Below are 20,110 nucleotides of genomic sequence, written 5' to 3' on the forward strand. Positions count from 1 at the left end.
ATGTCACGTCAAGGCAGGCACGTTGCAAGTGAGGAACGCAGATCAAAGGTCTCATGCATCCTGAGTTTCGAAACCACCTCAATTACTTCCTGGCTACCCATGACTGTGTACTGTCTATCCTTTGCTAAGAGCATGGTTGACTCCACTTCAACTTACACCCACATATCTGTGGGTTGGCTTGCCCGGCTTTCTGAGTCTCTCAAACACCTCATTTAACCTGAGACACAGAAACAAATTGTTTTTTCTATAACCAGGAGGCACTGCTATCATGGCTGTGTAGCTGGGAGGTTGGCTACTCTTCATCTCTCTTCGTAATCAAGATGGTACAAGGGAAGGGGAAGTTGGCAGTGCAGTGGTAGTGGCCCTCAGTGCCCGGGGACGACTCAACCTAGAAGGAGAGCAAAGCCTACCTCTCTGACTTCATGAAGCTGGCCAGGATACTGACTCTTGGCTCTTCGGGCAGCTGCAGGCGACTTGTGATGCGTGATTGTGACAACACCGGGGGCCCCCGTGCTGAGGTGTCTCTGGCTACAGGGAGACGCAGGATTGGGCGTTCCATGGGGGAGCAAAGTGAGACTGCGGCTTCGGGAACTTGGAGTCGTCTAGAATAAGCAACAGTTGTCAAAACTCAGCAACCAACCTGCAGAACACAGCTAAGTGTTGGCTTCCATTTATTCTAGACCTCTTCATCTTTCCCCTTCATCTACTTAGAGGAATGAAGGCATGGGGGAAGTCCAGCAACACTGCATGCCCAAATCCCACACTCATTTCAAAGAGCCAACGTCCATTAACCATGCTTCTGGTCTCATCTCCAATGTGTCTCCTGCCCTACTCTATTGGCCATGAAAGGCTACTGGGTCCCCGCCAGATGCCACAGACTATTATGGATCTGTGCCTCTCCATACATTACCTCCTCTTCCTAGAATGTTCTTCCCCTCATGGCTGGCAAACTTCAACTGAACCCTAAAACTCAGCTGTTTCCTGATGTGTGAATCATCTTCTGGTTTGCCTCAGCCTCCCTGCTACTCTCATTCCACTGCAGTGAGATTATATTCATTCTACAGCTACCTTCTTAAAAGTTTTCCAAACTCATTTTTATATCCCCAAGACCTAGCACATGATGACTGTCTAATTTATTAGATACTTAATAAACGTCTGCTGCATGACTAAAAGTCCTTAGTTATCCACCAATGAATCCCCATGTGTTAGTGTAGGGCTCTTATTTCATCCTAAGTGAATATATAATCTAAGTAACAATTTAGTAGAAGATAAAGATGGCAACTCAACCTAGTGGAGATGAATTTTTTCAATAACTGCGATTGAGGTAACTGGGCACCCATCTGAAAAACAAAGTTAGATTCATCTCCCAGATCATAGACCCTAACTGGATCAAAGACATTTTAAAAAGGGGAAAAAAGCACAGGAAGACCTGGAGCCCTGGGGCAAAGGAAAGGCCTAACAGCTCAAAATCCAAATGCCATAAAAGAAAAAACAACAAATTTGACTACCTAAAAAAAAAAAAAAACTTCTTCACAGGAAACCACTTTATTTCTTTTTAAAGATTTTATGTATTTATTTATGAGAGACACAGAGAGAGGCAGAGACACAGGCACAGAGAGGAGCAGACTCCCCACGGAGAGCCCAATGAGGACCCCAGAATCACACCCTGAGCTGAAGGCAGCGGCTCAACCACTGAGAAACCCAGGCATTCCAGAAAACAACTTTAAAAAACCCATTCTCACAGGGGCACTTGGTTGGCTTAGAGTATGTGACTCTTGATCTTGCAGTCATGGGTTCAAGCCCCATGTTGGGTATAGAGATTACTAAATATAAATAAATAAACAAAAACTTTAAAAGAAAAAAGCCCACTCCCTCCACCAACAAAGCCAAACAATAAACTAGGGAAAATATTTTCAACTTGTTTCAAATGCCTCGCCATGCCACTTTATAATTAAGAATGGAAATCCCAGGAATTGATAGGAACAGCAAACTATAAAAATGGGGCAAGATAGGAACAGACAGTTAACATATAAAGTCTTTAAACCGTATGAAACATGTAGAACTGTATTCATTAAATGTAAATGCTGCTTGGAAATGTATCCTTCAATACACCCTGCTCCGAGGGGAAATGGCGTAGGTATCCACCATGAGCCATCACAGAAGGAAGTTTAATGGCAGAGGATGGGAAACAACCCAAAGGTCCAACAGTATGGGACACATTCAATAAATAATGGTACACCTACATAATCTGACACTACCAAGCTGAGAAAGAATGAGAAAGGTCTGTATCATTTGGTCTGGGGAAAAAAAAAATCTCTACACTAGAGAGTTAAGTGAGAAAAAGCAAGGTTCAGATCTGTCATATAGCATGCAAAGTTCTGCATCAAAATGTGAAAAGTATTTTTATTGTTATTTGCTTAAAATTATTTGTTTAAAGCAGAAAAATACCCTAGAAGGAGACCCACAAAACTAAAAAAGTGACTACTTATTTGTGGAGAAGTAGAGAATGAGAGAAGAACAGAGAGGAAGGGAGACTTTTTTTTCCCCCTCAACTGTCTCTTATGTTCTTTTTGAACCATGTGAACATACTTACCCAAAATTTGCTCAACTCTACAAAGAACTTACATTCTAAATGTTCCTATCCTTCACTTCAGCTTGAGAGAAGGCAGTTCAAGGATATGCTGACTCATACCAGCTTGTGTATTTCAGTGATCAAATATTTACTGAACACCTACTACGTGCCAAGGAGAATATCTATGTTGTGGTCTCAAGAAGAAAACAGGAGATGTACGGGACAGTCTTTCCTTATAGATGCTTATTGCTGGGAACAGAGGATACAGACAGAAGCACACATACACGAGCACACACACAGTAAGAAAGTGCAGAGCAGGTGTTAATTCAGCAATACAGCCAGAATATGCCAAAGAAAGAGATTCACTAGAGCTGACCTCATTGCACAGCTCTGAGAGTGAAGGATTTGAAGCGTGAGCAGGATTGAAGGAGATAGAGACAGCACCTTCAAAGCGGGTCTTAGCCTTAGGCATAGAGTGACAGTCAACAGTTCTAAAAGCTGTTAAATGTTAATGATCTGTAATTTTCAAACTGTCAAGGGGTTGGGAATGGGGTGTGTGAGGTGGGGTGGAAATCAGACCTCGATATTGTCCTGCAACATCAGAGTAGCTTGTAAAGCTTCTCTGGATTGAACTTGGATATAATTAATAGGAATACAAATATAGTTGGAAAGCAGTGTGTCGCTTTTAAATAGCCTCATATATAGACAATTGGAGAATTTTTTTGTCTAAGAATTACATATACTTTGGTTACAATGAAATACAACAGGCATCTATCTACTTTCTGCTTTAATGTTTTCACTTGGAGTGTGGAGGATGAAAGCAGCTATTTCTTTAATCCTTTAATGACAGTAAATTTGCTTAAGCAGTCAAAGCCTACTGAAATACATTTTGATTGTTTGGGAGGCTTATTCTAACTGAAGAAAAGGCAGCTTTTTCATTGAGCTTTGAAGCCACACGTCCAAGGTTCCCTCCCCTAGCTTTACCAGATTCTAGCACTGTTGACTTCAGTTGAATTATTTGCTTTCTTATTAAGCATCAATTACCTAATCTTTAAAAAAGGAATAATAATATTGACCCTTAAAAGCCATCATGACGATTAAATTAGATCGTTCACATAAAACGCTTAGCACAGTAGAAAACTGTATGGCCAAAGTTTGTTTCTTTCCTTCTATCACTTAAAACTTGATCAATGAAGGCCCTATTGATTTTTAAAATGTTAAGAAGTCACTTAGCAGTGACTGACCTCTTTTTTTTTTTTTTTTAACAGATCAAAGTGGTGATGAAGTCCAAAATATAATTAAATACTAGAGAATCTATATGGTCGGCCATTAAATTGAAAGATTGTAGGGGGAGAAAACATTCTAGATGCTGGGGAGAATAAGAACCCATTTGACATTGGACAGGAAGACAACTCTGGCAAGAAGCACCTCTGCCTGGAGCAGTATCACTGTAAATGCGAATAAATCAAGAAACTCACCCAGAAGCCAAATTATTCCACTGTGAATGTCTAACTTCATGATCATTACTTGAATGGCTGTCAATTCACAAGCAATAAATTTGAGTGGAAAAGCCTTTAATTTCCTATTAACTGTGGGATCCTCATGGTTTAATTCACACTAGTGCCTCCTCTCAGGGTAAATATGAACAAAAAAAGCCTGATTCTTGGTAAATTCCATAGGTCGTCAAGCTCCAGGAGAAAAAGAGAGACCAACAAACTACAACTGCTAAGAACAAGAAGACTCTCTTTCCATGGGCAACCTGTCTAAAATTTCCAGGTTGTGTTTTTTAAATTGTGTTTAGCTATCATATACACTCATCCCTGCTACTATTTTACAACAAAACATTATCAGAGTTTGAGAAACAATATGGCAGGTTTTTATTCCAAATATTTACTTCAGTGAGGGCAACTAGAAATGCCACAAATGCCATCTGTGAAAAATCTGGAGTTAAGGGTAACTGCTTCTCTCCGGGAATAAGATTCACCTTTTACCAGGGGTGCCTGGGTGGCTCAGTTGGTTAGGCGTCTGCCTTCGGCTCAGGTCACGACCCCAGAGTCCTGGGATGGAGCCCCCCATTAGGCTCCCTGCTCAGTGCAGAGGCTGCTTCTCCCTCTGCCTGCTTCTCCCCCTGCTTGTGCTCTGTTAAATACATAAATAAAATCTTAAAAAAAAAATATTCACCCTATACCTAGGAGAATCCATCCTTGTATCTCCTATCCCATATAGCGCCTGCCTGACAAATGGGGGTGATGCCAAAGAAGAGAATGCAGTCCCAGGTGAGACAAAGCGCTGATGCTCACCCTGCCCAGACATTCGACATGCAGTCGGGTTTCACAATATTTACCAACTGCTGGTTTTTCCTACATACTTCATCAGATCCCTTAAATTCCCCCTCTTTGCGAGGAAGACACACCTACATACATTTTGTACTTACTGGCTAAAATGGGCATGAAGGGAAAGGCATGATTGAAATAAAGGGAGAAAGCACTTGAAAGAATATCAAGGGAAATCAAACATTGAGCTGGGAGATACAGTCGAGTCTGGGAAGCTTTACGGCAGAATCACTGAACTATCCAGAAGCTGTGGTTGGGGAACGGTTAAGAGCACAGATTCAAAAGTCAATGGTCTGAGTTCAAATCTCAGCTCCAGCACTCATGAGCTAGGTGGCCTAGTAAAGTAGCATGGCATTTTTGTTTCTAAAATTCTACTTTTTTCCCCCACTTCTAAAATTTTAATATTATCTATCTCACTGAGTTGTTGGAAAATGAAATGAGAAGAGATAGGTAGGGCATGTGCCACATACTTAGCATGAAGTATCATCATTATCATTCATAAATTAATAAAAATTAGGCCTTCAGGCACCAACACAGATGAAAGATTGTTTAATGGTCCCAGAGTCAAATACATGGACTGTTTTCATCAACACTACCTTAAGTAGACACAGTTTTCCCACTTCCGCAATTAAAAAAATAAAAATAAAAAAATAAAGAATAATCATCCTAATTACTTTTTTAAAGAAAAGCAGTTTGCTTCAGGGAAAAAGCACATTTAAAATATGATTTCACATTTGCAAAAATATGTCTGTTGTAGAAGTTAACATGCCTGTAGGTAATGTCAATGCTACATGGGTACTAAAAATAAATAATTAGTTTAAATAAGTAATAGGCAATTTCCCATTAATATTTTGGAATAAAACAAAACCTCAAATAGTAAAGATCACTTGCTGGTCCTAAGACCCTCTTAAAACATACCAGAAGTTATAATTAAGCTTGCTGCAGCTGAAAGTTAAAAACTGAAAAGGAATAAGGGGGGAAATATCTTAAATATACATTTGTGGCAATCACTTCTACAGAAAGTCTTCTGATGGAAAAAAAAAAAATCCCTGAAAGTCAATGATTTATAACAGCATTCAAATGACATTTAATTTGGAGCATATTTTCCTCACTTCCTTGAATTCTGTCCTACTACAGGGGAAAAAAGACACTATATTTCAAAATAAATAGCCCACGGGAGACAAAAAACAAAACTAGTCTGGGTGTGTCTGTGTGTGTCTGTGTGTGTGTGTGTGTGTGTAAGATTTTATTTATTTATTTGAGAGAGAAAGAGCAGAAATGGGAGGAGCAAGAGAGGGAAAAGCAGGGTCCCCACTGAGCAGGGAACCTAATTCATGTAGGGCTGGATCCCAGGACCTTAGGATCCCGATCTGAGCCGAAGGCAGACACTTAACAAATCTGATCAACTAAAATCTTTCATTATATTCCTTTCTCTTCCCCCAGAAAAGAAAAAAATTAATGTAGTATTTTCCTAAATATGTGAAAGCTAAGCATAAGAATTGGGATTTATTCCTTTTCTTTCAGAAGTAAGCATACTTCTATCAACAAAAAGGAAAAGCATCAGTTTTTAAAATAGTACAATTAAGGACCTTAAAATCATTCAGAATTTGATTTTCCCATTAGTCAACATCCAATGAAAATGTATAGTGTTATTTTTTTTTAATTTTTTTAAATTTTTATTTATTTATGATAGTCACACAGAGAGAGAGAGAGAGGCAGAGACACAGGCAGAGGGAGAAGCAGGCTCCATGCACCGGGAGCCCAACGTGAGACTCAATCCCGGGTCTCCAGGATCACACCCTGGGCCAAAGGCAGGCGCTAAACCGCTGCGCCACCCAGGGATCCCCTGGTGTTATTTTTTTTTTTTAAGTAGGCTCCACACTCAATGTGGAGCTTGAACTCATGACCCTAAGATCAAAAGTCACGTGCTCTACTGATTGAGCCAGCCAGCAGCCCTCAAAATTTATGGTGTTTAATCTATTCCACTATTTTGCTTCACAGCTCTATGTGGACCTTTGCATTTGCTTTGCTTTTGGCTTTTTAATATTCTGTTATCCTAAGCTTGCATTAATCAGATCCAAAGTAGAAATAAAAGGTTTTAAAACTGAGACATTTCCCAACTTCATTCCCATGACTAATTTTTCAAAAATTATACTTCGCTTGCTCTACTTTTCCAAATTCTTGCCTTCTTGCAGAAATAAAAGTTTCAGCTTTCAGTTACAAAATCTACTAGGGAAGTCTAGGGAATTTCTTCCATTTTCATCTGCAAATCCTTAATATATCATAAATATTTCCCTCTAATTTTATATCAATACCCTCTTTTAAAGCATATTTGTGTATGTGCCACAAATATGTGCCAACGTGTGCAAAGGGAAAAGAATGGTTTTCCCCAGAGAGGCAGTCTCTAGCCTGCTTCTGATCATGCCTATGTGAACCTGAGATCATACCTACAAATGGCAGATCTTTGAAAAACAGTGCAAACAAATGCATGTAATTCCATTTCCCGCAAGTAAAGGACAAGAAAACTTGACATTTTTCAGTTTGTCTTGTCTCCCAACATTTTCAGCCCCCAAATAAATTCTCTAACAGCTAATCTAACCACTCCAGAATCCCTAACCATGCTCTGGCCCAGCCTCCAGCTAGATCAACCTTGCAGGTCTCAGGTACTTGGCCCTTTATCACACACTGCCCTCTCCTCCCCCCCACACAAAATTCTCCAGCTCTCACTACCTTCCTGATCTAGGCAGTTAAGTGCAACTTCAAGACATTCCACCCACCTACCCTCCTTTCACCCACCATCCACATCCTATATTTGGGAATTTGCAGTTCAAGGGCCAAGTCTCCTTTTGGATGCTTTCTGCTAAAAGCATGAAGATTCTCTCCACTGACCAAGCCCAATTCTCATCTTTTCTCATGCTGTGAAACTATAGAATTTTAGAACTAGGGGAAGAAAAAAAAAAAAAAAAAAACCCTCAGTCTAGTCTTCTCTTTTGATAGACCTAAAAACATCATTAAAAAGATAAAATTATAAGTATCATTCAAAATTCAAATAAAAAAATCTGATTCAAGGCTCAGCCTCTCCAGGTGGCCCTTCTCAATTACATGAGGATCTAGTTATTTAAATCGCGTTTCACACAAAGTTTGACATTAAAATAATTGATAAAAAGCAAGAAAGCAGATATCTCTTACACATTCCTACTTCTTATCCAACACTGCAATTCACTAACCTATCATTATAAAAATATACACACAACACTGCATTGAAAGCAGGATAAATGTGTACTATATTCTCTTGGAATTACAGATCCTCAAAGAAAATAATTTTATTTTATATATGTTGTTTGCAAATAACATGAAACCAAGATCTTTTAATCCCAGATTGCCATTTTAATTAAAAAAAAATCTGAAAACAAGGACTAGAAAGAAGTTGCCTTAACTTAGTTACATACCAAAAATGAGAGTACCCACAATACTTAAAGATGTTTAGTTTCATTACTTTTAATTTTAGAAATAAGTATTCCAATATTATCACTGTTTAATATAGTATTGGTGACACTAGCCAATAAGAAAGAAAGAAAGAAAGAAAGAAAGAAAGAAAGAAAGAAAGAAAGAAAGAAAGAAAGAAAGAAAGAAAGAAAGGAGAGAAAGAGAGAGAGAAAGAAGGAAGGAAGAGGTAGGAGGATAGGAAAGGAAGGAACAGGGACACCTGGATGGCTCAGTGGTTGAACGTCTGCCTGTGGCTCAGGTCATGATCCCGGGGTCCTGGGATCAAGTCCCACATTGGGCTCCCCACAGGGAGCCTGCTTCTCCCTCTGCCTGTCTCTGCCTCTCTCTCTGTGTCTCTCATGAATGAATACATAAAATCTTAAAAAAAAAAAAAAAAAAAAAGAAAAAAAAAAAAGGAAAGGAACAAAAATGTAACTGGCCCTAGATGTGATTTTACAAAAAAGGGAAAAAAAAAAACCTACTGACTACAGCAAAGTTGTCAGATGAACTTAGAGAAGTCCCTAACATTCTTCTGCACCAATAATCACCAAATGAGAAATATAATAGGAAATAAGACATTCATAATAGCAAAAAAATCTATAATGTATAGATATTAATCCAATAAGGAACACATAAGGCCTTTACAGAAAAGTTTTTTAAATCTATTAAAAGAAATCAGTAAGAATCAAGAAAACAGAAATAACACATACCAGGTTAATGAATAAGACTTAATATTATAAAGAAGTCTCATCTCCTGAATTTTTATATAATTATTCTAATAAAAATCCAGTAGGAATTTTTGAACAAATCAACAAGTTCCTTATTTTTAAGATTTTATTTATTTACTTGAGAGAGAGAGAGAGAGAGTGTGTGTGTGTGAGAGAGAAAGAGACAGCATTAATGGGGAGGAGAGAGAGAAGCAGGCTCTCTGGCTAAACAGGGGACCCAACACGGAGCTCGATCCCAGGACCCCAGGATCATGACCTGAGCCAAGGCAGATGCTTAACCAGCTAGCCACCCAGGTGCCCCATAAATCAACAAATTTATTCTAATATATATACAGAAGAATAAAGGTTTGTGAGGGGCCAAGTTAATTTTGAAAAGGGAGAATCATCTTACCAGATATAAAAATTAAATGACAAAGCCACAATGCTTAATGATTATAGGGTATTCATGCAGAAACTAGTAAGCTTAAAGCTGGAAAGGACAGCATATATAAAAAAAAATATGAAACATGGTATACTACAGAAGCAGCATAATAAACCAGTAAAGGGAAGAAATGAGATGGGGAAAGCAAACATAGCTGACTCTGTAACCTCACGGCATATAACAAAGGTAAAAACTGAAATGTAAATAGTAAAACTACAAAACTAATGAAAGAAAATGTGGGAGAGGATCTACATAACTCTGAATGTAGAAAAGCTTTTCTTACAAGACCAAAAGTACGAAGCACAAGTTGAACATTTGATGGATTGGACTACATTATAAGGGTTTCTCTTCGACAAGGATTTTTTTTTTAATATTTTATTCATTTTTTCATGAGAGACAGAGAGAGAGAGAGAGAGAGAGAGGCAGAGCCACAGGCAGAGGGAGAAGCAGGCTCCATGCAGGGAGTCTGATGCGGGACTCGATCTCAGGATTCCAGGATCACACCCTGGGCCACAGTCAGGCGCTAAACCGCTGAGCCACCCGGGGATCCCCAACAAGGATATTTCAGACAAAATCAACAAATGTATGGGGACTGGGAGAAGACATTTTAACATCTAGAACATAAGAGGAGTTCCTACAAATAAAAACCAGAATACACTATAAAAATCGACAAAGGATAAGAATAGTCAACCCACAGAAGAAAGATGAATGGCTAACAAATAGATCAAGGAATCAGAGAAATACAAATTAAAATAACTAGATTTTACTCCCACCAGATTTGCCAAAATTAAAGAGTAAAATACTACCATGGAATGGCAAGGATATAAAGATACCGGATTATCGTGCATTGCTAGTGGGAAAGCAGAGTGGTGGAGCCATTTTGGTGGCCGTATAACAGAATTTAATGAAAATATATGCACATTCCCGATGATCCTGAAGCTTTCAATTGGGCAGGTACACAACAAACATGCTCATGGTCACATGTATATACAAGGATATATTCAAGGATGTTCACTTTTATGAGGGTAGGGAGTCTGAGGCAATGTAAGATTTCATATAAATAAAATGTAGACTGTACATACAATAAATAGGCATGCATGGGTTAGAAGTAATGATGTAGAGATATGACCAGTCACATCCATAAAATGTACTGCTGAGTTAGAAAAGTTTAAGAAGGATAAGATTTGCAGAACACCACAACTTACACAAATTCAAAACACATATAGACAAACAGAGACCGATGCATATCCAAGGAATCGATACTAATGAAGATGAAGGGGACGGGAGCAGGGAGAAGAAGGAAGACAATTATAAGAATTCTTAAAAGTTTCTTTTTTTAATAAAAGGCCTTCTTCAGACTCCTAAGTTTGCCATAATCCAAGAATGATGGTAACGGCTTAATTATATTTATAATAGTAAATATCATGTAAATGTGAACAATGTGCCATAAACTGTATTAATATATACACACTTTAAATCATGGAACCGTGTTTATAATCTCGTAAAGTAGGTACTGTAATTTCCATTTCACAGATGAGGAAAATGAGGCACAGAGAGGATTATATCATTCCCCAAGTCATGCAGCTTAATAAATCTAATAAATCCTGCGGCAGGGATTCAAATACAGGCCAGCTGGTCCCCAAGGCCATGCTCTTGGCCATGACGCTGCACCCAGTCAGCAGAGGTGATTTCACCCAGTCTCTTCAACTCCAGTCCAAAACAACACAACATTTTACAGAACACTGTGGCTGATAGTTCAGTTGGCATTTTGGAGAAAAAAAAAAAAAAAAAGACTTTTTAATTTTAAAGTCCCATAGAGCATATCAATTCTCAAATACTTAAACAATACACTGATTAAGCCTAAACTACATGAAGCTGATGAGGGAGCAGAAGGTTACCTGAAGACAAAGCACAAGCTGACACCCTGCAAACCACCCCCCCAACTCCTGGATGGGATATGTGTGACATTCTTCCAGAAAGCTCCCAACTGTCTTAACATTATGCTTTACTAGAGGGCAAAAAAAACCCTTAACTTGACAATGTCAAGGCCTCCAGAATCTTGTAGGGTCCTCTTTAACATATGAAAGTTTTTTTGAAAGCCTCCCTTTTTCCTTACCCCCACCCTCCCAAGTATATAGTCAGCCATGCCTCACAACCCCAGTGCAGCAGCTCTTTCAGCCCATGGGTCCTACCTCCATGCTCTAATAAAACCACTTTTTTTGCACCAAAGACATCTCAACAATTCTTTCTTGGCCATCGGCTCCAGACCCTATCCTAACAAACCTCACCTACATTCCAAAACTACATCAAAGCTAATACTTCAAAATTTTTAAATGTTTAATTACCCATAATAATAATGCCCATGTTTGATGGATAGTACATCTATAGATGTCAAAGATAAGATGAAGTCCCCCAATTCTCATAGCATTCAATGTGTTTTATGCACACATCTTCCTCCATGTCCTACTGTCTCCTCTAGCCTGTGACAGCCCCCAGGCCAAGGCCTGTGACTAACCAGCCTCTGTGTATCCCGTGAAAGCTGATACAGGGCCTCACCTTGCAAATATTCTGAATGCAATAAAGACGGAGAACAATGAATCCCCACAAACCTCACTTTCAGCAGCTGGTTAAAACTGCTCTTTCCCTGAAAACCTAATTTAAAAAATACCAACAATGATTCACTGTCTCCTCTCCTTTTCCAACAGGAAGAGTCTGGAAAAGATACACCACACACAATTTTGCATAAAAACAAAATGTCCAAAAAGAAACCTGGCACAATATCAACCAACACACATTATTCAAAGAATTCTGTAGTATTTCTTGGGCATCTACTATGTGCCAGGCACCACTCTAGGCAATAAAGATATAACAATAAACAAAAAGACAAAATATTCCTGCCTTTAGGAAGTGGCATTCTGGTGAGGCAAAGAGACTAAAATAAATAAATTGGGAAAATAGAAACTGTTTTAGATAATACATATAATACTATAAAGCAGGAATAATATATATCAATATAAAGCAGACATAGAGAAAGATGGGAAGGCTCTTCAGTTTTACATAAGTGGTGAGAAAAACCCTCATGAGAGGGTGATATCTGATTCAGAGACCTGAATGACGCCAAGAAGTGAACTATGCTGACATCTGGGGAATAGGTTTCCAGGTAGTAACTCAACAGGTGCAAGGGCCCTGGGGTGGAAGTCTACTTGGCATGTTTGACCCAGGAGGAAAGCATGGCCAGGGTGGAAATGAGCAAGGCATAAAGCAGAAGGAATTGAGGTCGGAGAAATAACATACTGGAAAGATATGCTCCTGAAATTAGAAACTACAGACAACTGCCAGGCAAGCCAGAGTACCTGGTATCACTTGGGGCTAATTCACACACTCAGGATGATGAGCCATTTGAACAATGGGTTCCAATAAGCTTCCTACCTCCGGGCCATGTTCAGGTATTAAATTATTATTTGCATTCAATTTACATATGTCTACATAACATGTATCATCTCTATTGGATAATTTTCGTGGTAAAATTGTATTACTACTGCCCTGAAGATGGGCATTTCATGATTTATTCTATTCTCTATTTCTTCTCACGGCTCAGTATAATCGACCTAGAAGATATTTTATGCCAGAAATGAATCACAGAACAAAAGGAGACCACATGCCAAGGAATTCTATAAACGATCACTCCATAACAAGGGGAGAAAAGGGCTCTTATGTTTAAACTTCTGTCACCTACCAGTGGGTCAAACCAGCCATGGGGATGAAAAGTCCAATGCAATTCTAAGACAGAACATTTCAAGAAGCAAATTTGATTCTCTTACAATCAATAACTAATCTCTGACAGAAGCGCTCCTATCTATTTAGAAGAGATCATTATCTCCTTCCCAAATGCTCGGGCACAAAAACTTGAGGCTCACAAGAGCTCCTACTTGTGTCTCAAAATGCTTCACACTAAAAAAACTAAAGCACGTCAACATGCCTCAAGTGCATGCAAAATCCTCCTGGATCTGCGCAATAAATCCCACTAATTACTTATTCCGAGCTTGGTATTACTGGTGATGTGCAGATAGAAATGCAAGATTAGCTAATAACTCAGGGAATCAGTAAATAGCCCTCTAACTAACCCATGGGAGGGGGGGGAGGGTGACAGCCACAGGAGGTTGCAGAAACCTTATAAAGCCTATGCATCAATTAGGAAGTTTCTGAAAATACTTTATTTGACCAGAATCTTAGAAGCTATTAGTATTTTTTGTACTTTTTATATGTATGTAACACACCCCACACAGGTGTACCATACATCTGGCATAACCCCTCTCTAATTTTCCCTAAGACACTTCTTGCCAAAGCAGAAATAAACCACAAGCATACGGTTCACAAGCTTATGCTAATACTGTGCTAGGCTTATTTTTAAACACGAAAGAATTTAGATTTTGTGTTTTGGATTTTTAGGAATCCAGACAAAAGACTTCACAAGTATACAGAGCCAACAGAAAAAAAAACTATTATTTTTTTGGCTTATAATTAATTTCTGGATCATAAAGGAAAGAACCTGATTCACTCTGTTAAAAGAAAGATAAAGCAAGCCCCAAGTTGGCATCACTTGCCCCCTAAGACAGCAAACCAAGACTTAATTATCCTATCCTGGGAGTGTGACCTTTTCAAAATCAATCTGAAATTTCCTGATCAGCTTGAGTGAGGTAATCTGTATAATAAAAACCGTGCATGGAAAAAAAAAAAAAAAAAAACTGCATGGCCTAAAACAGTCCTTTTCTTTCTTTTGCTAGTATCTCTCTGCTCCACCCTCCTTCCTGTAAAAACCTTCTGGTTTGTACAATTCCTTGGAGCTCCCCTCTACTTGCTTGATGGGATGCTGCTTGGTTCATGAATCTCTTAATAAAATCAATTAGATCTTCAAATTAACAGGTTGAGTTTTCTTAACAACTCTCAGATTTCTCAATTTTTACCAAAGAATTTACAACAGGGAATCATTAGAAGTATAAGTGGTTGAAGAACTAGGCTCCCATCATTTTGATCACTGAATTTTACATAACCTGGCCTATCAAATGAGTTATCTGGCAAAGCTGGAAAGCCCACTGGACTTCCACTGGTGTCAATAATTTCCATGCAGAAAGTATATGGAGGGGGTCATTAGAGACCATTCAAAAAGGCTTAGATCATATTATATGTGAGGATATTTGCACTGCCCAATCTTAGGGTATCAGGTAGCAAAGTTAGAAAAGCTGTAGATGCTCTCAATGTCCTCAATTTAACCAACTAATTAGGTTTCCCACTGTTCTTCATTCCTTTCATAAACACTACTGACATGCACACAGGGTACTGACTTCTCATGGCTTGTAGTCTCTTGGGTTATGCTTGCACACTTATACCTCTACCAGCTGAGCTGAGTATCTACAAAGAGCCAACTGTATTCAGTCCCTACTCTGCTTATGCTGGTGTGCTTATTATTTTCACTGCATAATCTAATAATAAGCTGATAAAATATAAACATAAAAAATGACTGTCTTTAAGAAACTAGGCTGCATGACCCAAAAAACCATCAATAAAAAAGCGTTGTTAAAAACTGCTGTTGACTTAGGTGTGGGCAGAACGACTATAAAAGACTAGAAACCTTTTATAAAAACCTAGGATTCCATAATGAGTTTGCCCTGCTCTTTAAAGAAAGCCAAACAGATACAACTCAACACCCCCAAAATAATCCAATTAAAAATGGGCAGAAGATGTGAACAGACATTTCTCCAAAGAAGACATACAGATGGCCGACACATGAAAAGATGCTCAACATCACTGATTATCAGAGAAATGCAAATCAAAACTACAATGAGATTATCACCTTGTACCTGTCAGAATGGTTAAAATCAACGCCACGAGAAACAACAGATGTCGGCGAGGATGTGGAGAAAGGGGAACGCTCTTACACTGCTGGTGGGGATGTAAACTGGTGCACCCATCAGAAAACAGTATGGAGGTTCCTCAAAAAGTTAAAGATAGAATTTGAGCCATATGATCCAGTAATTCCACTACCAGGTATCTACCCAATGAATACAAAAACACTAATTTGAAAAGCTATATGCAGCTCTGTTACTGCAGCATTGTTACAATAGCCAAAATATGGAAGTAGCCCAGCATCCATTGACAGGTGAATGGATAAAGATATGGATAAAGATGTGCCATACACACACACACACACACACACACACACACACACACACACACAAAGGGAATATTAATCATCCATTGAAAAAAGAATGAAGCCTTGCCATTTACAACAAGAGGGATGGAACTAGATTGTATAATGCTGTAGGGGGTTTAGGACAGGCACTCCTAGAATGTGCCACTTGGCATGTGGATTCTGAAGGCATTCAGCACCCTGTGGTCTCAAGAGAAACTTCTGTTCCTCCCTTAATCACACAGGAGAATCTAAATTGGGGGTCATTTCCAGAATAAGGTTTATTTACACAGGAAAATTTTAACTGGGTGACCCAGCTGTATGGCAGGGCAAACATCTAATTACCAAACATCTGTTCTGTGTCTCGCTGTGAAGTACATTCCTTTCCTCTGAAGTTCCAGACGCCTACCCCTTTTCCCCTTAATTCAGAATGACATCTATATGCCTCATTTTGCCTGTCTCTGGAATTTCCATGTCTGTGTGGATTCCCCCATATGTATGCCTATTAAAACTGATTTTTTCCTGTTCACCTGTCTCATGTCGATTTGATTCTTAGCCCAAATAGAAAAACCTTGAAGGGGACAAGAGTTCTTGCTCCCTGACAATGCTAAGTGAAATAAATCAGTCAGAAAAAAACAAATACCATACGATTTCACTCATATGTAGAATTTAAGAAGCAAACGAACAAAGAAAAAGAAAAGAGAGATGATGTACAATTTCTACCACTAAACCCATACTTGATGAAAGGGATCTGGTAAAGATCAGTAAGGATTTTAAGTTAAAATTGCTTAAGGTTTATACAGTTATGATTTCTTCCTTTAGTGAACAGTTTTTGATCAAAGGAAGTGTCTCCAAATCATTGACTAAGAAAATGTCTCCTGGAGTCTCAGGCCCAGAGTTACAGAATGCTGGAGTGGCCTGTCTCCTGATGTGTGAACAGCAAGGCGGCAAGTAGTGGCTGAGTTAAACTCCTGGGTTCCTTATAGGAGAAGCAGTAGTAGTTACCTGGTATCTGGGCAGGTCACCCCTATGTTAATACTCTGGGGACAGGGAAATGGAGAAGCAGACTTTGGATGCCTCAGAAACACAAGACCTCCTGCGAGGACTCAAATGCTTCTGAGCCAGAACGTCACTGTCATAACCAAACTCTAGAAGACATGAAGGAGAGCATTAAACTCACCCCTCCTACAAAGAGTACATGAGAGGTACATGAGAGGTTTTTCTTCATTTCTCCCTGTTTCCTGAGATTCTACTACCTGTTGAAAACTCCAAATTATTCATTAAAAAAGGGGGGGGGGTTGGTCTTGTATTAGAATCTAATTGGATGCCCACAGCTTTAACAGACTTAGTAGTGCCCTTAACTCCCAACAAATAAACTGGCCTAATTCCATCAAAATGACTAATGGAAAAAAAACAAATGAAAGTAAGGAGACTGGAAGAAATACATGACCTTATGAGGAGCCAAGCTGAGAAACCTCCCCAGGACTGGGTTAGGATATTCCTAAAGCTTTGGAAGAGAAAGAAGTGGGGGCCACCAAAAGAAAGATGGAAATTACATGTGCCAGTCACACACACATCCTGTATACCCCCTCTGCCCATCGTCTGTGTCCAGCACTTACTGAGGAAACCAAACGGTGCCCAGATGTGAGGACTATGAGGCGGCTGTACAATCCATCTCCTGCCCCTGACCTGGGGCTGTTCACTAAAAGCCAACTGGAAAGTCAGTTGGGATGAACTTTCAAGAATAGGTACAAGGCACCTAGAAGTAAAGGTGAGAGTTAACAATCCCCCACAGGGCCACCCCCAATCAATGAGAGAGAGAAACAAGTGGATAATAATGCCATCTTCTTTATGTAGAGTGGAGAGTTCAGAAACACATTCTGTATGGCTCCTATAAGGGTTGCCAGGAGGATTCTGCTTTAACAACCCACAGCAGAACCATCACAATGGCACTCTTTTGGACTTCCCTTGGCTCTTTCCTTTCCTCACACTTCCTGGGGTCCCTATGCTCTACTTGGCTGGGATCACAGTCCTGCACTCAAGCCTTCAGCTCCAGGCTCTAGTTTCTGGTGGAACCTACCTAAAATACGGATATACATTGGGTGTAAAATAGTAACCAAAATGGTATGCTTGCTTTAATGTGTCATCTCATATCTGCTGATCCTCTTCTTTTCCTTCCCACTCAGATTTACTCTCTATAGGCTGAAGTTTCAGTTGGCATGATGTCAAGTTTCACTGCCTCCTCAAATCTTTCAAGAACTATATTAACAAATACAGAGATAAATTTCCAGACAAGGGCCCAATCTAGACACTGTAAACAGAGAAGAACTGATTTGAAAAAAAAAAAAAAATGTTCATGATAATGAGTTTCCAGGACATGCACCCAGTGCTCATGGTTAACAGCTCCATGGTCACCGGCAGTCCTGGACTGTCAGTTGTGAGTGAAAGGCAGCCACAAGTGCTCATGGTCTGTCTCAGCAGATAGAGGGCAGACAAGACAATGACAGGGCCTCCGGGATCTGGGGTTATGGAACCAGGATCACCTGTCAGGCAGAGCAGTAAAAGATTTTTTTAACCGTGAGCAATTGTGACAACACTGAGGAGATTCTGTCTTAGGTTTTCCACTGTACATATAAGATGCTGAACTAGGATTCCTGTCAACACCAATCACCCTCCATCAGGCAAAGGAGGCTCTATGAGTTATCTCTGGGATCATAACCAAAAGCAGTGTAAAGCAGAGAAGTGCTTGTAAGAAGCAAAATGCAAAGGCTCTAACCAGGAGCCGCCATGATCTAAGGGGACTGCTTCAACCCATGCACTTTACAACCTCGGGAGTGAGGAAGGAGATTAACATCTCACCCAGAAGAACTGAAAGCAGGCACTCAAACAAATACAGGTACATGAGTAATAGCAGTACTATTCACAATAGCCAAAAGGAAAAAAAATTCAAAGATCCACTAACTGATGAATGGATACATATTCATGTGGTTTTTCCATACAATGGACTATTATTTGGCCATACAAAGGAATGAAGCATTCACACATGCTACAATGTGGTTGAACCTCAAAAACATTATACCAGATGAAAGTTAGACACACAAAAAATCACATGGTATGATTCCCTTTATATGGAATATCCAAAACAGGTAAAACCATAGAAACAAGAAGCAGACTGGTAGTTGCCAGGAGCCAAGGGAATGGGTACAGGGCTTTATTTTGGGATGATGAAAATGTCTTGAAACTAGATAGAAGCCGTGGTTGTGTAACACTGTGAGTACACCGTCACTAAATTGTGCGTTCTTCAGTGGCTATTTCATGTTACCTGAATCTCAGCTCAACCTTTTAAAAATGGGGGAAAAAAAGATTAATGCCTTAAGGATCACACAACCCTCCATGGACAATTCTAACATGGTCTGTCTGCTTGTCTCCATCTCATCCTACCCATCTTGAAAGGCTTCCTTTCTTTATTCCATGTTCATGGAACATAATTTCTTTTTTATAAGGCTGCCTTATTTCCCCTAATGCAGGCAGAACCATATATCTAGGATATACCTGTATAAATACTGGGAAGCATTCTAAACAATGGCTTCAATTTTTTCATTAAAATAAGAAGTGAGTCCACCCACTGAAGGGTAAAAAATACTTGTGCAGACGATCCCAAACTATTAACAGTGAAGGTTTTAGAGTGGCAAGACCATGCTGTTCTTTCCTCTGTTTTCCAAATTGTCTTGCATGGAATTACATTACATCTACAATAAGAAAAAGTTAATCTAATGAATTTTATTATTCTGGAATTTCCTTATCACACAGACTGTATTACACACACAGAGTACAACTCAGTAGGAAGCAGTTCTCGATCAGATTTCACCCAAAGGAGCTGCAAAGTATGAGTTCTAGTCCAGTTTTTATAATTAAAAAATAAATAACAAAATAACAAGGACTCCATCAAATCCAGATTTTAAATTCTCTACTGTTATACATGCCCCAGAAAAATAGAGGTAAAAGCAAACCAATTCCTTCAGAAAGATCCCCAAATCTCTGATACGGGCAGCCAGCAGGTGCTTTTCAGCCCTTGGACTGGCATCATTTGGTTCCCCATGATGCATCTGTGCAGGACTTCCTTGACTCCAAGGGGGATTCTATACAACTGAGGTCAAGGCATTAAGAAGAGGAGATGTGTGCCTTGCAGAGGGCAAATCTGAAGCAATTGAACAATAACATAATGAAGAGATGTCTATTTTTAAAATTCTACTTGGAACAGTTATTTATCTAATGTTGGTGGCTAAATATAAACACACAACTTTCTTGACCTTCCTCAGGGCAAAGCCAAGGCTTTTCCCCATCACCCTTCTTTATTTCTCTGCAGATTTTGGTGCTGGTAAG

The 20,110-nt window shown here is 39.3% G+C and overlaps 1 protein-coding gene across 3 annotated transcripts in view; it reads right to left on the reverse strand.

The window, feature by feature from the left end:
• OSBPL10 (oxysterol binding protein like 10) overlaps window positions 1-20,110 on the reverse strand; it is a 295,297-nt gene that overhangs the window by 146,952 nt on the left and 128,235 nt on the right. For 2 of the 3 annotated variants that reach the window (XM_077865545.1, XM_077865547.1), the window contains one exon: window positions 411-602. The exons of the other annotated variant lie outside the window; for it this stretch is intronic. In XM_077865545.1, the coding sequence (XP_077721671.1) occupies window positions 411-602 (192 nt within the window). The remainder of the gene's footprint in view (window positions 1-410; window positions 603-20,110) is intronic. 3 annotated transcript variants of the gene reach the window in all.

Source organism: Canis aureus, chromosome 22 (genome assembly GCF_053574225.1).
Source record: "Canis aureus isolate CA01 chromosome 22, VMU_Caureus_v.1.0, whole genome shotgun sequence".
NCBI classification, from domain to species: Eukaryota; Metazoa; Chordata; class Mammalia; order Carnivora; family Canidae; genus Canis; species Canis aureus.